Source organism: Coregonus clupeaformis, chromosome 40 (assembly GCF_020615455.1).
Source record: "Coregonus clupeaformis isolate EN_2021a chromosome 40, ASM2061545v1, whole genome shotgun sequence".
NCBI lineage: Eukaryota > Metazoa > Chordata > Actinopteri > Salmoniformes > Salmonidae > Coregonus > Coregonus clupeaformis.
Window position 1 is genome coordinate 13,627,910 of NC_059231.1, and position 19,609 is coordinate 13,647,518.

Genomic DNA, 19,609 nt, shown 5'->3' on the forward strand with positions numbered 1-19,609 from the left:
GCGGCAAATTTGCCCTTCAAATCCGAAAGTCACACTGCAAGTCTATTATTTCAAGTTGGATGCTGACGGGCAGATGAGAGGGATTCACGGTGAATGGCGAACAAAAAACTTTTAAGTCTTTCTCCAGTTCACCAAAAATCTGAAAGCGTTGCTCAAACTCCCTTAACAGTCCCGTTATTTTATCTTTGAACCGCTTCATGTCTGCCACATGTTGGGTCGCGCACATTTTTCAGACAGGGGAAGTGAGCTGCATCACCACCGGCGAGTTGCGTCTCCCACAATGACAGCTTCAACTTGAAAGAACGTATGCTGTCATAATACTGCGTGGCAACTTTGTTGCGCCCTTGCAGCTGTTTGTTCAAGTTATTCAGGTGCTCTGTAACATCCACCATAAATGCAAGGTCCTGCATCCATTCTGCGGAATTAAATTCTAACACTGGTTTGCCCTTTTCTTCCATGAACTGTTCAATTTCTTCTCGTAAATCAAAGAAACGCCTCAGCACAGCACCTCGGCTTAACCATCTTACCTCAGTGTGGTATGGCAGGCCATAGATGTGGTCTTTCTCTCTGAGAAGGCTGTCAAACTGACGGTGATTCAGGCTTCTGGATCGGATGAAATTAACAGTTTGGATGACCACCTTCATGACGTTATCCATCTTTAATGACTTGCAACACAAAGCCTCCTGGTGCAAAATACAGTGAAAAGTCCAAAAATCACATCCTCAATTTGCAGATTGCACTTTCTCTCTGAACTTTGTCACAACGCCTGCTTTTTTCCCGATAATTGAGGGCGCACCATCTGTAGCCAGGCTGACAGTGCGGGACCAGTCCACTCCGACCCTGTCCAGCGCGCCGACGAGTGCAGTGAAAATATCAGCTGCTGTCGTTGTATCTGTCATCGGCACCAACTCCACGAACTCCTCGGTGACGGTCAATGTGTCATCAACTCCGCGGATGAAAATGGCCAGTTGTGCAACATCTGTAATGTCCGTGCTTTCATCAATTGCAACCGAAAACGCAATAAATGACTTTACTTTTGCTTCAACTGGCTGTCCAAATCCACTGAAAGATCGGAAATCCTGTCTGCAACTGTGTTTCTTGTCAGGCTGATATTTGCAAAAGCCTGGTGCTTTTCAGGGCACACAATCTCTGCTGCCTTCATCATGCATGTTTTTACAAATTCACCCTCACTAAATGGTTTTGAAGCCACTGCGATTTCATTAGCAATGAGGTAGCTAGCTTTCACTGCAGCGTCACTGATGTCTCGGCTGTGAGTAAACACAGACTGCTGTTTCTTCAGACCCACCAACAGTTCATTCACCTTCTCTCTTCTCCTCTGTCCTTGAAAGTTGTCATATTTGTCGGCATTAAGACTCACATAGTGGCGACGAAGGTTATATTCTTTCAGCACTGCAACATGCTGTGAACACACCAAACATACAGCTTTCCCATTCAATTCCGTGAATAAATAGAAGGATGACAATTTTTCTTGGAACACTCTGCACTCTGCGTCCACTTTTCTCTTTTTTGACAGAGACATATTGGGGCAATGAGGGTGCCGAAGCACATAATGTTAAAAGTAGAAGCCGTAATAAATATCGCGGGCAAAACAAAGTAGCTCATCCGGACTGGCTGCACTTGCTTGACCTATTTGCTCTGCCCCGGTATAAACAGTTTGCTTGCTTAACACAATTGCTATTGCGCCATCCAGTGGACACAATTGGAACAGCAGTTTCTTTTATTGAAAAATTGCAGCTCATTTTTATACTTTACAAAATCATCTCGCGGGCCGGATTAAACCCGTTTGCGGGCCTGATCCGGCCCGCGGGCCGGACGTTTGACACCCCTGTGTTAGAGCATACCATAGCAAAACGCTTTGCAATGCAAAACAAATAACAGGTAGTCCCTCTCGGTTTCAGTGCATTTTCTTCCGTTTGGTGCCTAGTGAATATGACTCAGCCTCGGTCAAACGTATCTTATGTCAAATTCACTTTATTTATTTTTATGTCATTTGAGCAGGCAGCTTTTTCAAAAGAAAATGTATTATAAAACAAAAATGTTATTGCTTTGAAATGATTGTAAAATTACATTCCTCATCTTACAGAATGCGGTGATGGTCTGAAACGGGTAAATGGAACCTGTGTCAGGTAAGCAATGACAACTCTAATCATCTAATCCATTGGACCATTCCATTAATACATGTTATGAATGATTTATTGGTCTTATATTTGCTTGTTTATATCTTTCAGGTGCACATTTGGATTTGGAGGATTCAACTGTGGAAATTGTAAGTAATAGACTTGAATGACTTAAATGATCATTTAAAAAGTGTGAGAAATAGATACAGTGGAGAATCAAGACAACATTTGAATCACTTAACTCATTAGCTGTTGTCATGGTTATTCTTTTAGCACTCACAATCACAATGTAGACCTCCAGTTGAATCATAAAGTTTTGTTTTTCTACTAGTCTACAAGCTGATAGCTGTGGTGGTATCACCAGTAGGGGGTACCCTACTCCTTGTTCTCATCATCGCACTCATTGTCACCTGCTGCAAGTAAGACTCCATGACACTATTGCTGTAGTTATAACCATGTAATAACACAGTAGTAAGATGACAACCCCTAATTCCTTATTCTCTGTCCATGTTGTGCCATATTTGAAAAACGTTATTGTTCACACAATTTGTAATAACTGTTATAAGTGTTTATAACCATGTAATAAAATAAAACCAAATTCTTTCACTGTCAGTCAGCGAGCTGCCACATTGAGTGAACGTATAATACTTTGTGTATCTCTTTACAGGAAAGACAAGAATGACATCAACAAGATCATTTTCAAAAGTGGCGATTTTCAGATGTCGCCGTACGCAGAGTTCCCAAAGAGTAACCGTGTTTCTATGGAGTGGGGGAGAGAGACCATCGAGATGCAGGAAAACGGTAGCACCAAGAACCTGCTACAGATGACAGACATCTACTACTCTGTATGTATAGAAACTACTACTCTGTACGTATAGAAACTACTACTCTGTACATATAGAAACTACTACTCTGTACATATAGAAACTACTACTCTGTACATATAGAAACTACTACTCTGTACATATAGAAACTACCAACCTGTACATATACAAACTACTACTCTGTACATACAGTATACTTCTATGTACTGTATGTATAAACAGCCATTCTCTATAAGCACAGACATCTAGCGGTACATAAAGAAACACAACACAATGTTAACAAAAGACATAAACATATGACATTTCTCCAGAAGACAATAGACAAACCAATTAGACAGAAGGGCCACTACGTTTGTTATTTTTGGTCCACCACATCAGGTAAGGATTAGCATACACTTCTCTCTCTCTCTTCCCTCACTCCCCCCCTCCTCCTCCGTTGATACTGACCACCCCATCACATTTCCCTGTGTTGCAGCCTGCGTTGCGTAACTCTGACCTAGAGCGTAACGGCCTCTACCCATTCTCTGGCCTGCCAGGCTCCCGTCACTCCTGTATCTACCCCGCCCAATGGAACCCTTCATTCATCAACGACGACTCACGACGTCGGGACTACTTCTGACGCCCAGCTACCCCGCCTCTGGCCCTGTCTAGCCAGCCAACTCCGCCTCTGGCCCTGCCTAGCCAGCCAACCCCGCCTCTGGCCCTGCCTAGCCAGCCAACCCCGCCTCTGGCCCTGTCTAGCCAGCCAACTCCGCCTCTGGCCCTGTCTAGCCAGCCAACCCCGCCTCTGGTCCTGTCTAGCCAGCCAACTCCACCACTGGCCCTGTCTAGCCAGCCAACTCCACCACTGGCCCTGTCTAGCCAGCCAACTCCACCACTGGCCCTGTCTAACCAGCCAACTCCACCACTGGCCCTGTCTAGCCAGCCAACTCCACGTCTGCCGCTGCCATAAGCCTAATTTACACACCTTCCACTTCACTTCAACGTCCATACAAGGTCCGCATCCGCGTACCTCCTTGGAAAAGTGGCCTGCGGACGTGGAGATTTGTCCGTACGGACAAGAGTCAATTTTGCATCATTTCATTCGAGTGGACCTAGCGGATAGCTCAGAAGTGCAAGGTGTAAATAAGGCTTTAGCCTGGTCCCAGATCTGTTTGTGCTCTTGCGTACTCCATTGCTGTCCTTGTCAAGACAAACATGGCAATGAGTGATAAGGAGTTGGCATGGTAGCACAAACACACTGGCACGCAGGCTACCTCTGCCTGGCCTCCAGCCAACTACATCAATGATTAAGTGCACCAAAAATACATCACACTGATTTGATCAGTGCACATTTGATCATATGATTTGATCGTATGTCAAAAGCAATAATAAAAGCAATCCATAAATTATAAAAGTTACCATGTATACCATGTATTCATAATGTGTGGATGCATGTCTGTCTGTTCTGCGAAGTGTGTGTGTGTGTACTGAAAATACAGGTTGAAAAGAGAAAGCTGCAAAAACTTGTTTTGTGTGTGTCAAGTATTGTTACATTGTGTAAAGATATTTAACGGCATGTCAGATGGAAAAGAATACATGTCAAGAAATCAATGTGCTGTATTTGTCAGATGAGGAATAGATGCACGAAAGTGGTTTCATATGACATATTGAATGATGGTCAAGTTGCGGTCTGTTGATCGGAACAGTACAACAGTTTTTGTAATTTATTGAATGTATTTCAACGGTAAAAAATGTTTGAAGACATTTTCAACATGTTGCATTGTCAGAGGGACTCATACCCCACCCTATTCTGTAGGGACAAACATCTGAAGTTTGGAACACAAAAGGCTGCGTGTGCGTGTGTGGATGTGTTTACCTATACTTGTTGGGACACAATAATAGTAAACAAACAAAAATTTGACCAACTGGGGATATGTTGTTGGTCCCCACTAGGTCAAATGCTATTTCTAGGGGGTTTAGTGTTAGGGTTAGAATTAGGTTTAGGGTTAGGGTTAGCAGCTAGGGTTAGGGTTAAGGTTAGGTTTTCAGGTTAGGGTTAGGGTACGGGATAGGTTTAGGGTTAGGGTTAGGGGTTAGGGAAAATAGGATTTTGAATGGGACTGAATTGTGTGTCCCCACATGGTTAGTTGTGCAAGACTGTGTGTGTGTGTGAATCTAGGATGAATTCAGTTCAATAACCATGCTAAGTATCAGATCTCATTGATGGTTTGCATAGAGACGTACTATATTTGTAATTAAGCCTGCTATTTTTAGATAGAGTACCCTTTTATATCTTTGTTGTCTTCCTTCTAATATGAATGGTCTTTTACCTCTGGCGTTTTAGTCAGACATGCATATTTAAAAAATAAAATAACATTCTGTACAACTGCCTGTCTGTTGTCTCTTTAAATGCGATCATTGGGGGAAGTTGTGTTTGCATGATCACACTCAAGCTCAGGGCCCATATTTATAAAGCATCTGAGAGTTAGATTATAATGAATACGATTATATGGTTAGCTGGGACCTGATCCTAGATAAGCAATCCTACTCTGAGTCGGTTTATGAATACAGACTTCATGTGGACTATGTCCCAATTATCTGCTACTTCCTCCCAACGTGTACACTTGTTCACTTCCCTTCACTGATTTGAAAGGATGACTGGTATAAGAAATATGGTGTAAAAATTCCCACTAGCCCATGCCTCCACCAATCCACTGCACAGTCAGATGAGGGTCATCACTGGGATCCTGCAGGGAATTCTCTACTTCCTTTGTGCTCTGTGGATCTTCATTGATTTCTTCAGCTACCAATTCTCTATAGCCTTGACTATTATTATAGCCTGTCCATAATTATTGGCACCCTTGATAAAGATGAGCAAAAAAGACTATAAAATAAATAATGCAAATACTGAGCTATATTGTATGGTCTAAAATTGGGAAATTATATTATTTAATACTAATACAATTGTTCAGAGAAAGAGATTTTGTTTAAGAAGTAATTTTTGGCACCCATGTTTTCAAAACTCTAGCACCCTCCCCTTGCAAGGATAAGGACACTGAGCCTTTTTCTAAAATGTTTTATGAGATTGGGAGGGCTCTTAGACCATTCCTCCATACAGAATCTTTCCAGATCCTTGATATCCTTCGTCTGCTATTATGGACTGCCCTCTTCAATTCAAACCACATTGGGGTTCAAGTCAGGAGACTGAGATGGCCATTGCAAAATGTTGATTTTGTGGTCAATTAACAATTTCTTTGTGGATTTTGATTAGTGCTTGGTGTTATTGTCTTGCTGGAAGATAAACTTGGGGCCAAGTGTCAGCCTCCTGACAGGCAACCAGGTTTTTGGCTAAAATGTCCTGGTACTTTGTAAAGTTCATGATGCCGTTGTCCTTAACAAGGGCCCCAGGACCAGTGCAAGCAAAATAGCCCCATAACATCAAAGATCCACCACCATATTTTACCATAGGCATTAAGTTTTTGTTTGATGCTGCTGTTAATCTTTCAGTTGTTTTTCTCAACAATGTCTCCAGAAATAACAGCACTAACAGCACTGTAGGGTTGTTGAAGGTGCTGCAACGGCCCCTGATAAATCACCCCCAAAAAATATTAATGATTATTATTTATTTTCTATACAAAAATGAAATACAATTTCCACAAAATGATTGAACTAGGCCTTTATTACTAATGACCCCCCTCGTCGACAGCACCCCCAACCCCGCGGCCATAATTACACCTCAACGAATGGCACTGCTTCTGGCTCAAATGGACTGTATTACACTGGTTTCTGTGTCATGGTGGGTGAGCTGGGCCACTGCATAGACACATGTACAGTGAGGGAAAAAAGTATTTGATCCCCTGCTGATTTTGTACGTTTGCCCACTGACAAAGACATGATCAGTCTATAATTTTAATGGTAGGTTTATTTGAACAGTGAGAGACAGAATAACAACAACAAAATCCAGAAAAACGCATGTCAAAAATGTTATAAATTGATTTGCATTTTAATGAGGGAAATAAGTATTTGACCCCTCTGCAAAACATGACTTAGTACTTGTTGGCAAAACCCTTGTTGGCAATCATAGAGGTCAGACGTTTCTTGTAGTTGGCCACCAGGTTTGCACACATCTCAGGAGGGATTTTGTCCTACTCCTCTTTGCAGATCTTCTCCAAGTCATTAAGGTTTCGAGGCTGACGTTTGGAAACTCGAACCTTCAGCTCCCTCCACAGATTTTCTATGGGATTAAGGTCTGGAGACTGGCTAGGCCACTCCAGGACCTTAATGTGCTTCTTCTTGAGCCACTCCTTTGTTGCCTTGGCCGTGTGTTTTGGGTCATTGTCATGCTGGAATACCCATCCACGACCCATTTTCAATGCCCTGGCTGAGGGAAGGAGGTTCTCACCCAAGATTTGACGGTACATGGCCCTGTCCATCGTCCCTTTGAGGCGGTGAAGTTGTCCTGTCCCCTTAGCAGAAAAACACCCCCAAAGCATAATGTTTCCACCTCCATGTTTGATGGTGGGGATGGTGTTCTTGGGGTCATAGGCAGCATTCCTCCTCCTCCAAACACGGCGAGTTGAGTTGATGCCAAAGAGCTCCATTTTGGTCTCATCTGACCACAACACTTTCAGCCAGTTCTCCTCTGAATCATTCAGATGTTCATTGGCAAACTTCAGACGGGCCTGTATATGTGCTTTCTTGAGCAGGGGGACCTTGCGGGCGCTGCAGGATTTCAGTCCTTCACGGCGTAGTGTGTTACCAATTGTTTTCTTGGTGACTATGGTCCCAGCTGCCTTGAGATCATTGACAAGATCCTCCTGTGTAGTTCTGGGCTGATTCCTCACCGTTCTCATGATCATTGCAACTCCACGAGGTGAGATCTTGCATGGAGCCCCAGGCCGCGGGAGATTGACAGTTCTTTTGTGTTTCTTCCATTTGCGAATAATCGCACAAACTGTTGTCACCTTCTCACCAAGCTGCTTGGCGATGGTCTTGTAGCCCATTCCAGCCTTGTGTAGGTCTACAATCTTGTCCCTGACATCCTCTGAGAGCTCTTTGGTCTTGGCCATGGTGGAGAGTTTGGAATCTGATTGATTGATTGCTTCTGTGGACAGGTGTCTTTTATACAGGTAACAAACTGAGATTAGGAGCACTCCCTTTAAGAGTGTGCTCCTAATCTCAGCTCGTTACCTGTATAAAAGACACCTGGGAGCCAGAAGTCTTTCTGATTGAGAGGGGGTCAAATACTTATTTCCCTCATTAAAATGCAAATCAATTTATAACATTTTTGACATGCGTTTTTCTGGATTTTTTTGTTGTTATTCTGTCTCTCACTGTTCAAATAAACCTACCATTAAAATTATAGACTGATAATTTCTTTGTCAGTGGGCAAACGTACAAAATCAGCAGGGGATCAAATACTTTTTTCCCTCACTGACCCTTATACATTGTTAGATTAAGATGTCATGTCATGTTGTGATAAATAAGGAGATAAAGGGCCAGCTTCATGGACACAGATGTAGTCTATCTACCCCAGGACTACATTGGATTGAATGAATTCTATGATGATAACTTGACTTCATAGACATGGCCTAAACTTCCCTGGACTATGGTTAATAATCTTCATCTGAGAATACTAAATCACAATCTGGGTCTGTGAAACTGGTCCATTAAGTAGGCTTTAATGTGAAAATTATTCTTTCTCTTTTACAAATGAGTCATCATAGGCCTATATATATATATATATATATATATATAAAATGTAGCTATTTATTTAAATATCTATTTATTTTAACAATTATATATATATTGACTGTTTTTGGTTCATGTTTCTGAATTATGATTTATATCTACACGTATAGCCTATCTGAGATACAAACAGGTTACAGTGCATTTACCAAGCCATTAGGTCGAAGCAATTGTCCGTAGAGCTCTGAGACAGGATTGTGTTGAGGCACAAATCTGGGGAAGGGTACCAAAAAATTGCTGCAGCATTGAAGGTCCCCAAAAACACAGTGGCCTCCATCGTTCTTAAATGGAAGAAGTTTGGAACCACCAAGACTCTTCCTAGAGCTGGCCGCCCGGCCAAACTGAGCAATCCGGGGAGAAGGGGCCTTGGTCAGGGAGGTGACCAAGAACCCGATGGTCACGCTGACAGAGCTCCAGAGTTCCTCTGTAGAGATGGGAGAACCTTCCAGAAGGACAACCATCTCTGCAGCATTCCACCAATCAGGGCTTTATGGTTGAGTGGCCAGACGGAAGCTCTCCACAGTAAAAGGCACATGACAGCCCGCTTGGAGTTTGCCAAAAGGTACCTAAAGGACTCTCAGATCATGAGAAACAAGATTGTCTGGTCTGATGGAACCAATAATTTTTATCAATTTTAGAATAAGGCTGTAACGTAACAAAAAGTCAAGGGGTCTGAATACTTTCCGAATGCACTGTATGTACCTTTGAACATGTTTTCATACATCAGACCTGTGATATTCCTTTTAGTTTTTTCATCTTTATCCTTCTTCTGTGGACTATGATGTTAGCATAGATTTTACTTAAACAAATATTATCTGTTTAGCAATTATGAAGATAACATCAATTTTCTTGCTGTAAATTGACCTATATTACCATATATTATACATGATTGTGTGTTTGATTATAAATGTTAACTTGTTAAAAAAAACTTGTTTGAAATGTGTGACTTTTATTGCGTCATATTGTGCTTTTGGTTCATTTGCAACAAATGTATCTTAAAAAATGTAATGAAAAGAAGTTTGACTTTGTGTTTCTTTACTTTCTTTGTGTGCTCAATAAATAAATAATATAGAAGAGTGTAGGCTATGTTGCCAGGGGTGTAATCATTAGTCCAAACAGTTGCAAAACGGAACATTTTACAACTAAAACGAGAGTTTCTATTCGACAAATTCAGGTAGGTCACTAGGTCCCTCCCCGTTTCGTTCCGTTTGCTTCAGTTTAAGACACGTTTTGCAACAGAATCACTGTAATGAATATGCCCCTGTATTTTCATTTTGGGCTGATGGAGACTTAAGGCAAACAATAGATCTTAGTGACAAGGAGAACTATACTATCTTATATATAAGATAGTGGACCCTACAGTCTATGTCCGCGGGAAGGGAAGCATCAGGAGTCAGGCAGGATTCAGGTGCAAAATGGTGGTATTTATTTAAAAGTGTTGCGCGGAAGGAATAACGATGGATCCAAAATATGTAGCCTTACAAGACATTGACGAACACTGACATATACTTGACTTTCAAAATAATAAATGAATTCCTCACACAGCTGAGTTAAAGAGACCCCTGTACTGCAACAACATGTCACTTAAACCTAAACTCTACCTGACATCCAGGCTCTGTCGTAGCCGGCCGCGACCGGGAGACCCATGGGGCGGCGCACATATAGGCAGCCCATAAAGGCGTTTCCACCTCCATTTCTCGCATAATTATTTTACCTATACAAAAAGATCCCACCATGTCGAACGAACAAATTATCTGTCGGCATTTCCTGTTTCCGTCATGATTTTTTACATGGTATGATTTTACACAGCATAAAAACTGGATGAAAACTTGGTTAGAGCAGGGGGGTTTTCTGGATCAAACAGGGGCTTAGGTGGTGGGCGTGGAAGAGGGCGTGGCAATGGGCTCATTGGTCTATGCATGCAAAATTCTGTCTGGGCCTTGGCCATTTTTTTTGAGTCCCTCTAGAACATTTTGCAGTTTTAAAGCCAATTTCCTGCAATTCTATACATTTTGACATAGAGGTGAGAGAGAGTTTTGCAGTTTTCAAGTTAATTTCCTCCAATTCCATGCATTTTGATATGGCTAATGCTGTGTTCTTATGCTCAAGCATAACACAATCCATGGGGGCCTGATTGTCTAGCTTTTATTTTGGTGATTGTAAGTTCTCAAATTATTATAGGCTATTATTTAAACAAAATATTGGACCACTGCCTTTTCTACACACAAAAAAAATCACCCAGTGACCCACCTGGACCCCTGCAGCGACCCACAAGTGGATCCCGACCCACAGTTTGGAAACCACTGGGCTAGGCTATGAAAGAATCGAGGATTTGAAGCGAAATTGTGATTGATTGATTCTAGTTTTCTAGAAAGTAAAAACTGTTTAAACGTTTTCATACGACGGAATATTATTGGTCCTGAATGGAACGACATTTGCATAGACTTGCCCCCACGGAGGAATCCACGCCCCCCAACACTCACTCGCTTTCTCACAGCTCCTCAACACACAATCATTGCATCAAACGCAGATCAGCAGCAGCCGTTCCATGGCAGTTGGAAATAAATATGACCACGGAGAAGGGACTGTCAACCGAAAGATCTTCTTATAAACTATCTAGCCAGACTGTTGCGGTTAATGGTTTATATGTCAAATGAGGGAAAGGCTTAGCTTGTCACAACATAAATCAAGGCTTCAAGAAGAATCTTTTCGTGGATACTGTCAATTTTCATTCAAGGTGAATAGCAAAAAGATGGTCGATACGTTATTTTCATATTGACGTTCCGTGCCCATTTGTGTGTTCCAGGAAGCTTTTCAAGCTGTTTGATTTATGCTAGCAAACGGTCTTGTTAGTAAGTCGATTAGGTTTGATGTCTCTGACTGCAGTTAGACCATTTTAAATATCAGCACAGTTCCCACCTCGTCAGTTCATTGACTTGTTTGAGCTATCAATGAAGATAGCTAGCTAACGTTTAGTCTTCATTTTAGTCATTTAGCAGACGCTCTTATCCAGAGCGATTTACAGTTAGTGAGTGCATAAATTTTTCATACTGGCCCCCCGTGGGAATCGAACCCACAACCCTGGCGTTGCAAGCGCCATGCTCTACCAATTCAGCTACAGGAGGCCTTTGTCTCTAAGCTAATGTACCCAGCTGCCTAGCTACTGTCTGGATGTTTTCCTACCCATAATTTGCTGTTTTTATTTTCAGTTTGGTGGATGAAGTGCTGACAGTCTTTTATTTTTTGGTCTAGGGAAAGTCTGAGGCAGATCTGGAATCCTCTGGTGTGACAGAGAAGAACAGTGACATAATTGGCTGGAGGGAATGGCCCCAGCCCTGACCAAGCTCTCCAAAGAAGACCACGGAATCCACCTGGGGTCCAGCAACATGGATGCAGATGGGGCAATGCTCAATATCGAGTGTGATCCTCAGTTGAAACTGATGGAGGACAGTTATGCTCAGAGGGTGTGGCTGAACTTTTCCTCTCTACCCTTTCTGGACACTTGTTGCTCCAGCAAGAGTCCCCTTGACTTTCCCGAGTCGCTCCTGTCCCCTCTGCTACAGGCCTCGGCTGGCCAGTACAAAACTGTGCTTCTTTCCAGCCCCGGTTCCCTGCTCAGCCTCCTGGCCCTCAACAAAACCCTGAAGCATTCCCTGGTGGCCTGTCCAGGTGCACAAGACATATATTTTGTTCCCATCCCTGAACACAATAGCCAAGGTGTGGCTCAGCAGCAACAGCAGTGTCAACACAGTGGCCATGGACCAGATGGCTATGATATCCCCCAGTCCCCTTCAAAACACGGCCCGGGGGATCTCATGTCCCAGTACAACCCTGCTGTCCTCACACCCCTCATTGAGAGGCAGGAGGAACGGGGCTCCAGCAGCACAGTCACAGCTCCAGCCCAGCTGTGGGCCAGAGGGGCTAGGAGCCAGGTCCAGGAGCAGCCTGTGACTGCATTGGTGGAGGAGGTAGTGAGAGAGCAGACCCACTGGCATCTCTCCCAACAAGCGGCTCAGTTAGGACGGGCTGGGAGGCTCCAGAGGAGACTTCAAGCTCTACTAGGGGACCACGCCTCTCGCCACTGCAGCCTCCAGCTGGAGGGTCTGAAGGGGAGTCAGGGCAGGGAGACCCCAGGTCCCCCCTCACCCCCTGCTGACACCAAGCCCTTTGATACAGCCATGGGGCAGAGACAGACGGGTACACTGAGCCGCAGGACCCAGGGCCCTGCCCTACTGCAGACCTCCTTACCCCCATCTCCCTCCACAGACATCCAGGAGTTTACCCGCTATGCCCAGGTTGTGCTGCGCGGGGTGCAGGAGGCTGTAGACTCTGATGCCACAGAGAGCAGCTCAGATGAAGAGTTGGAGCCTCAGCAGAAATGGGGGACCACATCTCGATCAGTGTGAGTACAGACATTCTGGTAATGTGCTGTAATAATGTTGTAGACCTGTTAATTACTTATGAGAAACAGGAAGTATGTTGTTCAGTTGAATAAGAATGATAGGGAATTTTATTTCATGCTTGAGTGGGATGCTAAAACATTGTTGAAGTCCTAACTGTATGCAACAGGAACCAAGGATTTTCATAGTTAACTGTGTCTCTGGATGAGGTTTGTTAAAAGCTGTTAGCTGAACCTGGAGCTGGCATATTTTAAAGAGCTGTGGTGTTTTCCTGGATACCACAGTGGGTTATCACAGCTAAATAAACAGGGTTAAGGGGAGAGTTAGGCTATGAAAAACACATGCCATATGTGTGTCAGTGAGTGAATTATAAATGGAAAAACAGACCTGGGTCTGGCATCATCCTAGCATCATCCTGCTGGGTAGAACACAGAGCTAGAATGATTCCAAGTCTATGCTATTCATTCTATTTCTATGGGGTAGAATGGTCTCTGTGGCCTTTCATTAGCTCCTCCATGGAGAGAGGTTATGGCATGCACCTCCCCCGGGAATATCTCTCCTCTTCCGAGACTGAATGGGCCATTCTTGGCCCCTCTTTCTGGAAAATGTGATAACAATGGTTACAACGCTAAAATTGGGAAGTCGTACTCACTCTTGATTTCTGTCCTCTTTCAGTTTCTTATATGTTCATAATTTGACGTGGAATTACTGTGGCAGAATAGGATAATTCCTTGAAAGTGAAATGAGGGGCACACCCTGTAATACAGGGATGGGCAACTTTGATGGGAGCGGGGGCCACAACAAATCTGAACTCCTCCTGAGGGGCCGCAGTGGCTTGCGGGTCTGTGTACCCCCATCCATACCCACACATGCAGTCAGTGTTGGCCCTAGCCTTTTGGGGGCCCTAAGCAACATTTCCTGCAATTCCATTTTTTTCTCCATAGAGAATTGTGAGAGTGACTAACAAAATCAATGGTGGACCCCCGGTCAATAATTGGACAATGATTACTATAAGTTTAGATATCTGGCCGCTAGACCAGGAAAAAAAAGTCATGTTAGCTGACATGGGCTAATTGAGTAACTGTCATAACAAAAGAAAAACTGCTGATGCACAACCACCATTTTTAAATTGCATCTTGTAGTGTATTCTGCTATTCTAACTCTGAACAGTAAATTGAGACCTAAAAAAAATGTGTATATATTATTTAAAAAAACAAAAACAACTGAGGGGGAATTGATCCATCCCAGCTGTAGGCTTTACTTTATGCCCCGACCTACAACTAGAGGAATAACAGTGTTTAAGAAAGCAGAGCTTAGTTAATACATACAGGCTGGCTTTTTCCTCAGTTGGGATCAGGGCTGAAAACGTGTGTGTAACTGCAAGAATAATGAAATGCACCACCAGTATAGAACAGCTCCAGTGCCACTGTGTATTTAGCTTTGTTGAGCTGGCCTGGCAGAGAGTGGATGGTTGGTGTTTTCCATTGGGCGGCAGCAGTGTCTCTGGAGAATGGAGATAGTGCCCAGGTCCTGTGGGCTGTTTGTTTATGTTGCAACCCGGGAGGGAGTGCTGCTCCTCAGCAAGAGATAGAGCCTCTCCTCTCCTCTTAGACTGCTTGACTGGGGATGGGGGTGGCTGCTTTTTACACTTTAGCGGTGTGGAAAGGTTCCACCACCTAGCTTACAACTCAAAGGATATCAAAAGTCATTTTTCACTTTCCTTATTGTGAAATGAAACCAAACTTGAAGTGGTTTTAGTTTGAGAGGCGACAGTGTTACAGAATTGAGCCTGTGTTTGTTAGTGTGGGGGTCTATCTATATCTATGCCCCACCAGTCACCAGCCGACCCAGCCGCCCTTTAGTTGTCCACTCTGTTTGAAGTGGCTTGCTCCTGGCATTCTCAGGGCCGCTACATAGAGCCATGGTAACTAACCTAACTGGACTGTGGAACTGCCTGCCAGAAACCAACGTCTAGCCCTGCACTACAGTAATAGTGGAATGCAGTCAGAAGCTCCATGGAAACCTACACACAGTTTTCTAATTATTTATTTGTGGCCTAGATATACTTTCTACTCATCTCAACAGAATAAAAATAATGCTCCCTCATTATCTGCCGTGTAATATGAAAAGGCTGATATGCAAAAGTAGCATTTTCATCTAGTGCTTTAAAATGTAGGTCATAGTGTAGGCTATTTGTTGACGGTACTGTGTAAACATGAACCATATGTCCTCAGCCTCTGTACTCTTGTTGTGCTGGCCTATCTATGTTTTAAAGGTCAGTAAACATACACACACTCCAACCGTTCAACCTGTTTCAAGGAAAAGGTTGTATTTTATTAGATGAAGAAAAAACCTACAGAAATGAATAATCTAGAAAAATATGGAAGTGTTTAGGGCAAACATCCCTATTAAGCCCACAAAATCCGCTTTTCAGACATTCTTTAAATATACTGCCCCAATTTAAGTGAGAACATTTTAGTTAAAATGATAATCTCTCATTTGAAGTGTCAATAATTCATTTATACCAATTTCTAATGTTTTTATTGTTTAATTTGTCAAAATATGTTGAAAGTCTGGCATTGACTTAATGGGTACCTAATGTAACCTTTAAGCCCATGGGTGTTCCAAATAAGCCCACTTCAGATTTGTTGATGAATAAATATATAATTTATATTTAAAAAATCTTAACAATACAAACTTGTTCTTGCCAAATCTGTAATCTCTTAGCTCTCAATAGCTATTTTCATTTAGTCTCCACTCCTATCCTGCCTGTAAATGGCATTTGAAATGGGCGTACCAGCCTTTTTGCTGTGTTGTCAACGCAGAAAAAGCTAAACTTCTTTGGAATGTAGCCAAAAAATCAAAACTATAGTGGAAATGACTCTTAAATACTTCATCTTTCAATATGTGTTGTCATTTAGTCTGTATCTCTATCCTATGGTGTGCTGTTGGCATTTGAAATTGGCCAAAATTGTAGATGAAGATTTCTGAAGACCGACTGACTAAAAGAAAAACAGTTTGCAGGTTCAATACTAATGTTCAAAGGATTGTAAATGAGTCAATTTCAGGATTTACATTTAAACAATAACTTTAATTGATTTTCAAATGTTAATCACATTTAGGCTAGTAGTTTGAAAACGTTGTAAAAACACATTTTAAAACCATTCAGTTCATTGTGGAGTAACATTAAAACATACAGTTCATTGTGAGGAGACATCTGTCAAAACATCTTGAAGCTCATGTATCATTAGCCTATAACTTAAGCAAAATAAAGAAGAAACATTTCTGCAATTTCTACTTTCTCCTAGGCTAAACGTAGGCCTATGCTCTTTGATGTGATTTTATCGTTTTAGTTATCTTAGTAGTGTAACAAAACAGGTTATAGGGTGGTCTAAGCTTTATTTTGTTTGTTTGTTTCAATCTTTTGCCCATGTTGTGGTTGTCTTTGCTTGCCAGTCTTATGCAAACAAGTCTTTGATGGCTTTTATCTTGTTTTTGTACAGATTTTCAATGACCTCATGATTGAGCAAATATAATGGTCCAGGTCCCTCCAGCTCTGCTTTGCAGAGGATGAAATTGAGGTCTACATCCTCAATCTTGTCCCTGGATGGGAGGAAGTTGTTTGGCCCTCTGTCTAGGAACTTCATCACGTACCGTTCACCCTCTGGTGGTGCTGACTCGTTAAGTGATCGTGCGATGTAATATGCCGCTGATTTCGTGAACATGACAGCATAGTACACATCGCTCTCCACTGTGAAGGTTGTGGTACAGGTTTCTGTATTCTCATTTGCCTCTTTGCTCGCTGCCTTATTGCCCACTGCCTCCGATGCATTTGCCTTCTCCAGAAGAGCCTTCTTGGTCTTGCCATCCTTTGGTTGTTTCTTTTTTGCTGCCTTCTTTTTCTCACTTTCCCCTAGCTGCGACAAGGCTTGTTCAGATGTTAGACTCCATATTTTAGAGTGTTGATTCTCTGTCTTTTGGCAGGATTGCTCTTCTTGGTTGGCATGATGCATTGCAGGAAGAAATCTTTGATGCCAATGCCTGATGAGGGTGAAGGGCTTGAAGTTGCAGACTATGCAGACGTTGATGGCTGTGGTTGTGACATTTCATCATTTGCAGGCATTGCAACCTCAGTATTGGTGATGTTGAGAATGTTGGACCCAGCAAGAGTTCCTACACTGAGGATAATCTGGGACATGGATTCTTCGCCCACAGATGTTGCGCATGGGCATGGTTGTGCAGTTGGAGATATAGAGGTGGCACGGGGTCCCACTGGAAAGTTTAGTGCTGTTTTCCTGGCTGGGCGAAGTTGTGCAGGTGGAGACAGAGCGATCACATGGGGTCCCAGAGGAGTATCGTTGCTTGTCATAGTTTCTGCCAGATGCTGTGGTTATGATTGGCCATCTTCCATGGTGAACGGTGTGTAGTCTTCTGTGATAACCCTGTCTGGACAGTAAGGATAAATGACAGTGCTTTTAAACCCACTCTTCAGATTCTCATCCTTTAGACCTATCTCCAACACCGCCTTCAGTTCGGATGGGAAATCCTATTTTCGGATCTTGTCCCTGGTCACATGAGAGTGCCACCGCAGCTTTGTTCTCCACTGCCTCTTCACCTCCCCAAAAACAGCTCTGTCGAGTGGCAGAAGAATGTGGGTTAGGTGAGACGGCAGTCTCAGCAATACCACATTGTTCTGTTTCGCCTTTAAGGCAAAGCTGAGGGAGATGTGGGAAACATGTCCGTCAAATATTAGCATTCGTGGAAATGCTAAGTTAGACCACCTCTCAGAATCCTTGAGGAAGAGGTGTGAGAAGTAGTCCTCGAATACAACCCTCTCCATCCATCCATATTTTCAGGCTTATCCATGACATCGGCTTTAACCATCTCCTTTTCAAGGAGTGCAAACCAGCTTCTGAGAATGGCTGGGTCGGATGTGGCTTTTGCCCTTGCCTCTGGGAACTGTTCCGACTTCCTTATGGTCAGTTCCGGATGGTCCCGCATGAAGCGTTCTAACCATTTTCGGCCGGGTCTTTGGTCCTTGAAGGGGGTTTGAAGTTCCTTTGCTATCACAAGCTCTTGAACGAGATGGAGAAGATCTGTCCGGGTAAAGCCCCAACGCCACTGGCAAAGGACCTGAAGAGATGGAGAAGATCCGTCCGGGTAAAGCCCCAACGCCACTGGCAAAGGACCTGAAGAGATGGAGAATGACAAAGCATTAGTCCTGGACGCACGTGTAAGCGCACACACACACACACACACACACACACACACGTTTGCATGCACACACACACACACACACACACACACTTATTTATGTGTGCACACACACGTTGCACACACACTTATGCACGCACACACAAACACGTCACAGGCACAGATTGAGAACCACTGGATTAGGCAAAATCACATTTTTCATGACCTCATATTGGGCTACCCACTGTTTCATGTTATCTTTTTCTTAGCCTATCAGTCACTACAGTATAACCCTACCCGAAGACACTCTGAAATCCCTGCTCTACCGCTGGACTCAGGTAGATCACATGTCCCTATTGTGCATCAATGCTCAGCTGCTCCTTCACTCTCTGCCTCAACGACTTCCTGTCTACTCCATAACGTTTTGCCAGAAATTAGAGATTTTGCATTGTTCCCTTCCCTGTACAGATGGCATGCTTCTATCATGCGTGGGCATGAACTGGAGTTTTTTCGTGTTTTAGTCATCTCAAACTAAAACTCATCTGAAAAGTAGGCCTAAAGATAAAACAATTGTTGTTAATGTTAGGATAGAATATAGGCCTATCCAGAATGAATTGACCTATGTAATATGACTGATATTTAAATATGGGTATTAATTATCTGAATTATGGAGCTGATTTATCAGGTGAGGTCAAAATTAGGGAGGTATATGGTTCAAAGGTCAAAAGGAAGAAAATCCCCATTGAAACACAGTCAAGTGGCCTTAATGGGAGCAGGTGGGCTTAAAGGGAACATCAGTCAATTTATGGTTAAAAGACAGAATATGTTATTCTACGCACATGACAATAAAAAAACAACTATATGAAATAAATCTATATACAGTGGGGAAAAAAAGTATTTAGTCAGCCACCAATTGTGCAAGTTCTCCCACTTAAAAAGATGAGAGAGGCCTGTAATTTTCATCATAGGTACACGTCAACTATGACCGACAAAATGAGGAAAAAAATCCAGAAAATCACATTGTAGGATTTTTAATGAATTTATTTGCAAATTATGGTGGAAAATAAGTATTTGGTCAATAACAAAAGTTTCTCAATACTTTGTTATATACCATTTGTTGGCAATGACACAGGTCAAACGTTTTCTGTAAGTCTTCACAAGGTTTTCACACACTGTTGCTGGTATTTTGGCCCATTCCTCCATTCAGATCTCCTCTAGAGCAGTGATGTTTTGGGGCTGTCGCTGTGCAACACGGACTTTCAACTCCCTCCAAAGATTTTCTATGGGGTTGAGATCTGGAGACTGGCTAGGCCACTCCAGGACC

General features: G+C 42.9%; 2 protein-coding genes across 5 annotated transcripts in view; both read left to right on the top strand.

Moving 5' to 3' along the window:
- LOC121555167 (protein HEG) overlaps window positions 1-4,914 on the top strand; it is a 44,364-nt gene extending 39,450 nt beyond the window's left edge. For all 3 annotated transcript variants that reach the window (XM_041868989.2, XM_041868990.2, XM_041868991.2), the window contains exons 10-14: window positions 2,105-2,147; window positions 2,250-2,287; window positions 2,470-2,557; window positions 2,806-2,983; window positions 3,438-4,914. In XM_041868989.2, the coding sequence (XP_041724923.1) occupies window positions 2,105-2,147; window positions 2,250-2,287; window positions 2,470-2,557; window positions 2,806-2,983; window positions 3,438-3,581 (491 nt within the window). In that variant the 3' untranslated portion in view covers window positions 3,582-4,914. The remainder of the gene's footprint in view (window positions 1-2,104; window positions 2,148-2,249; window positions 2,288-2,469; window positions 2,558-2,805; window positions 2,984-3,437) is intronic.
- Window positions 4,915-11,197: 6,283 nt separating this feature from the next.
- LOC121554869 (KAT8 regulatory NSL complex subunit 1-like protein) overlaps window positions 11,198-19,609 on the top strand; it is a 34,513-nt gene continuing 26,101 nt past the window's right edge. For both annotated transcript variants that reach the window (XM_041868586.2, XM_041868588.2), the window contains exons 1-2: window positions 11,198-11,429; window positions 11,945-13,094. In XM_041868586.2, coding sequence (XP_041724520.2) covers window positions 12,016-13,094 — 1,079 coding nt within the window. In that variant the 5' untranslated portion in view covers window positions 11,198-11,429; window positions 11,945-12,015. The remainder of the gene's footprint in view (window positions 11,430-11,944; window positions 13,095-19,609) is intronic.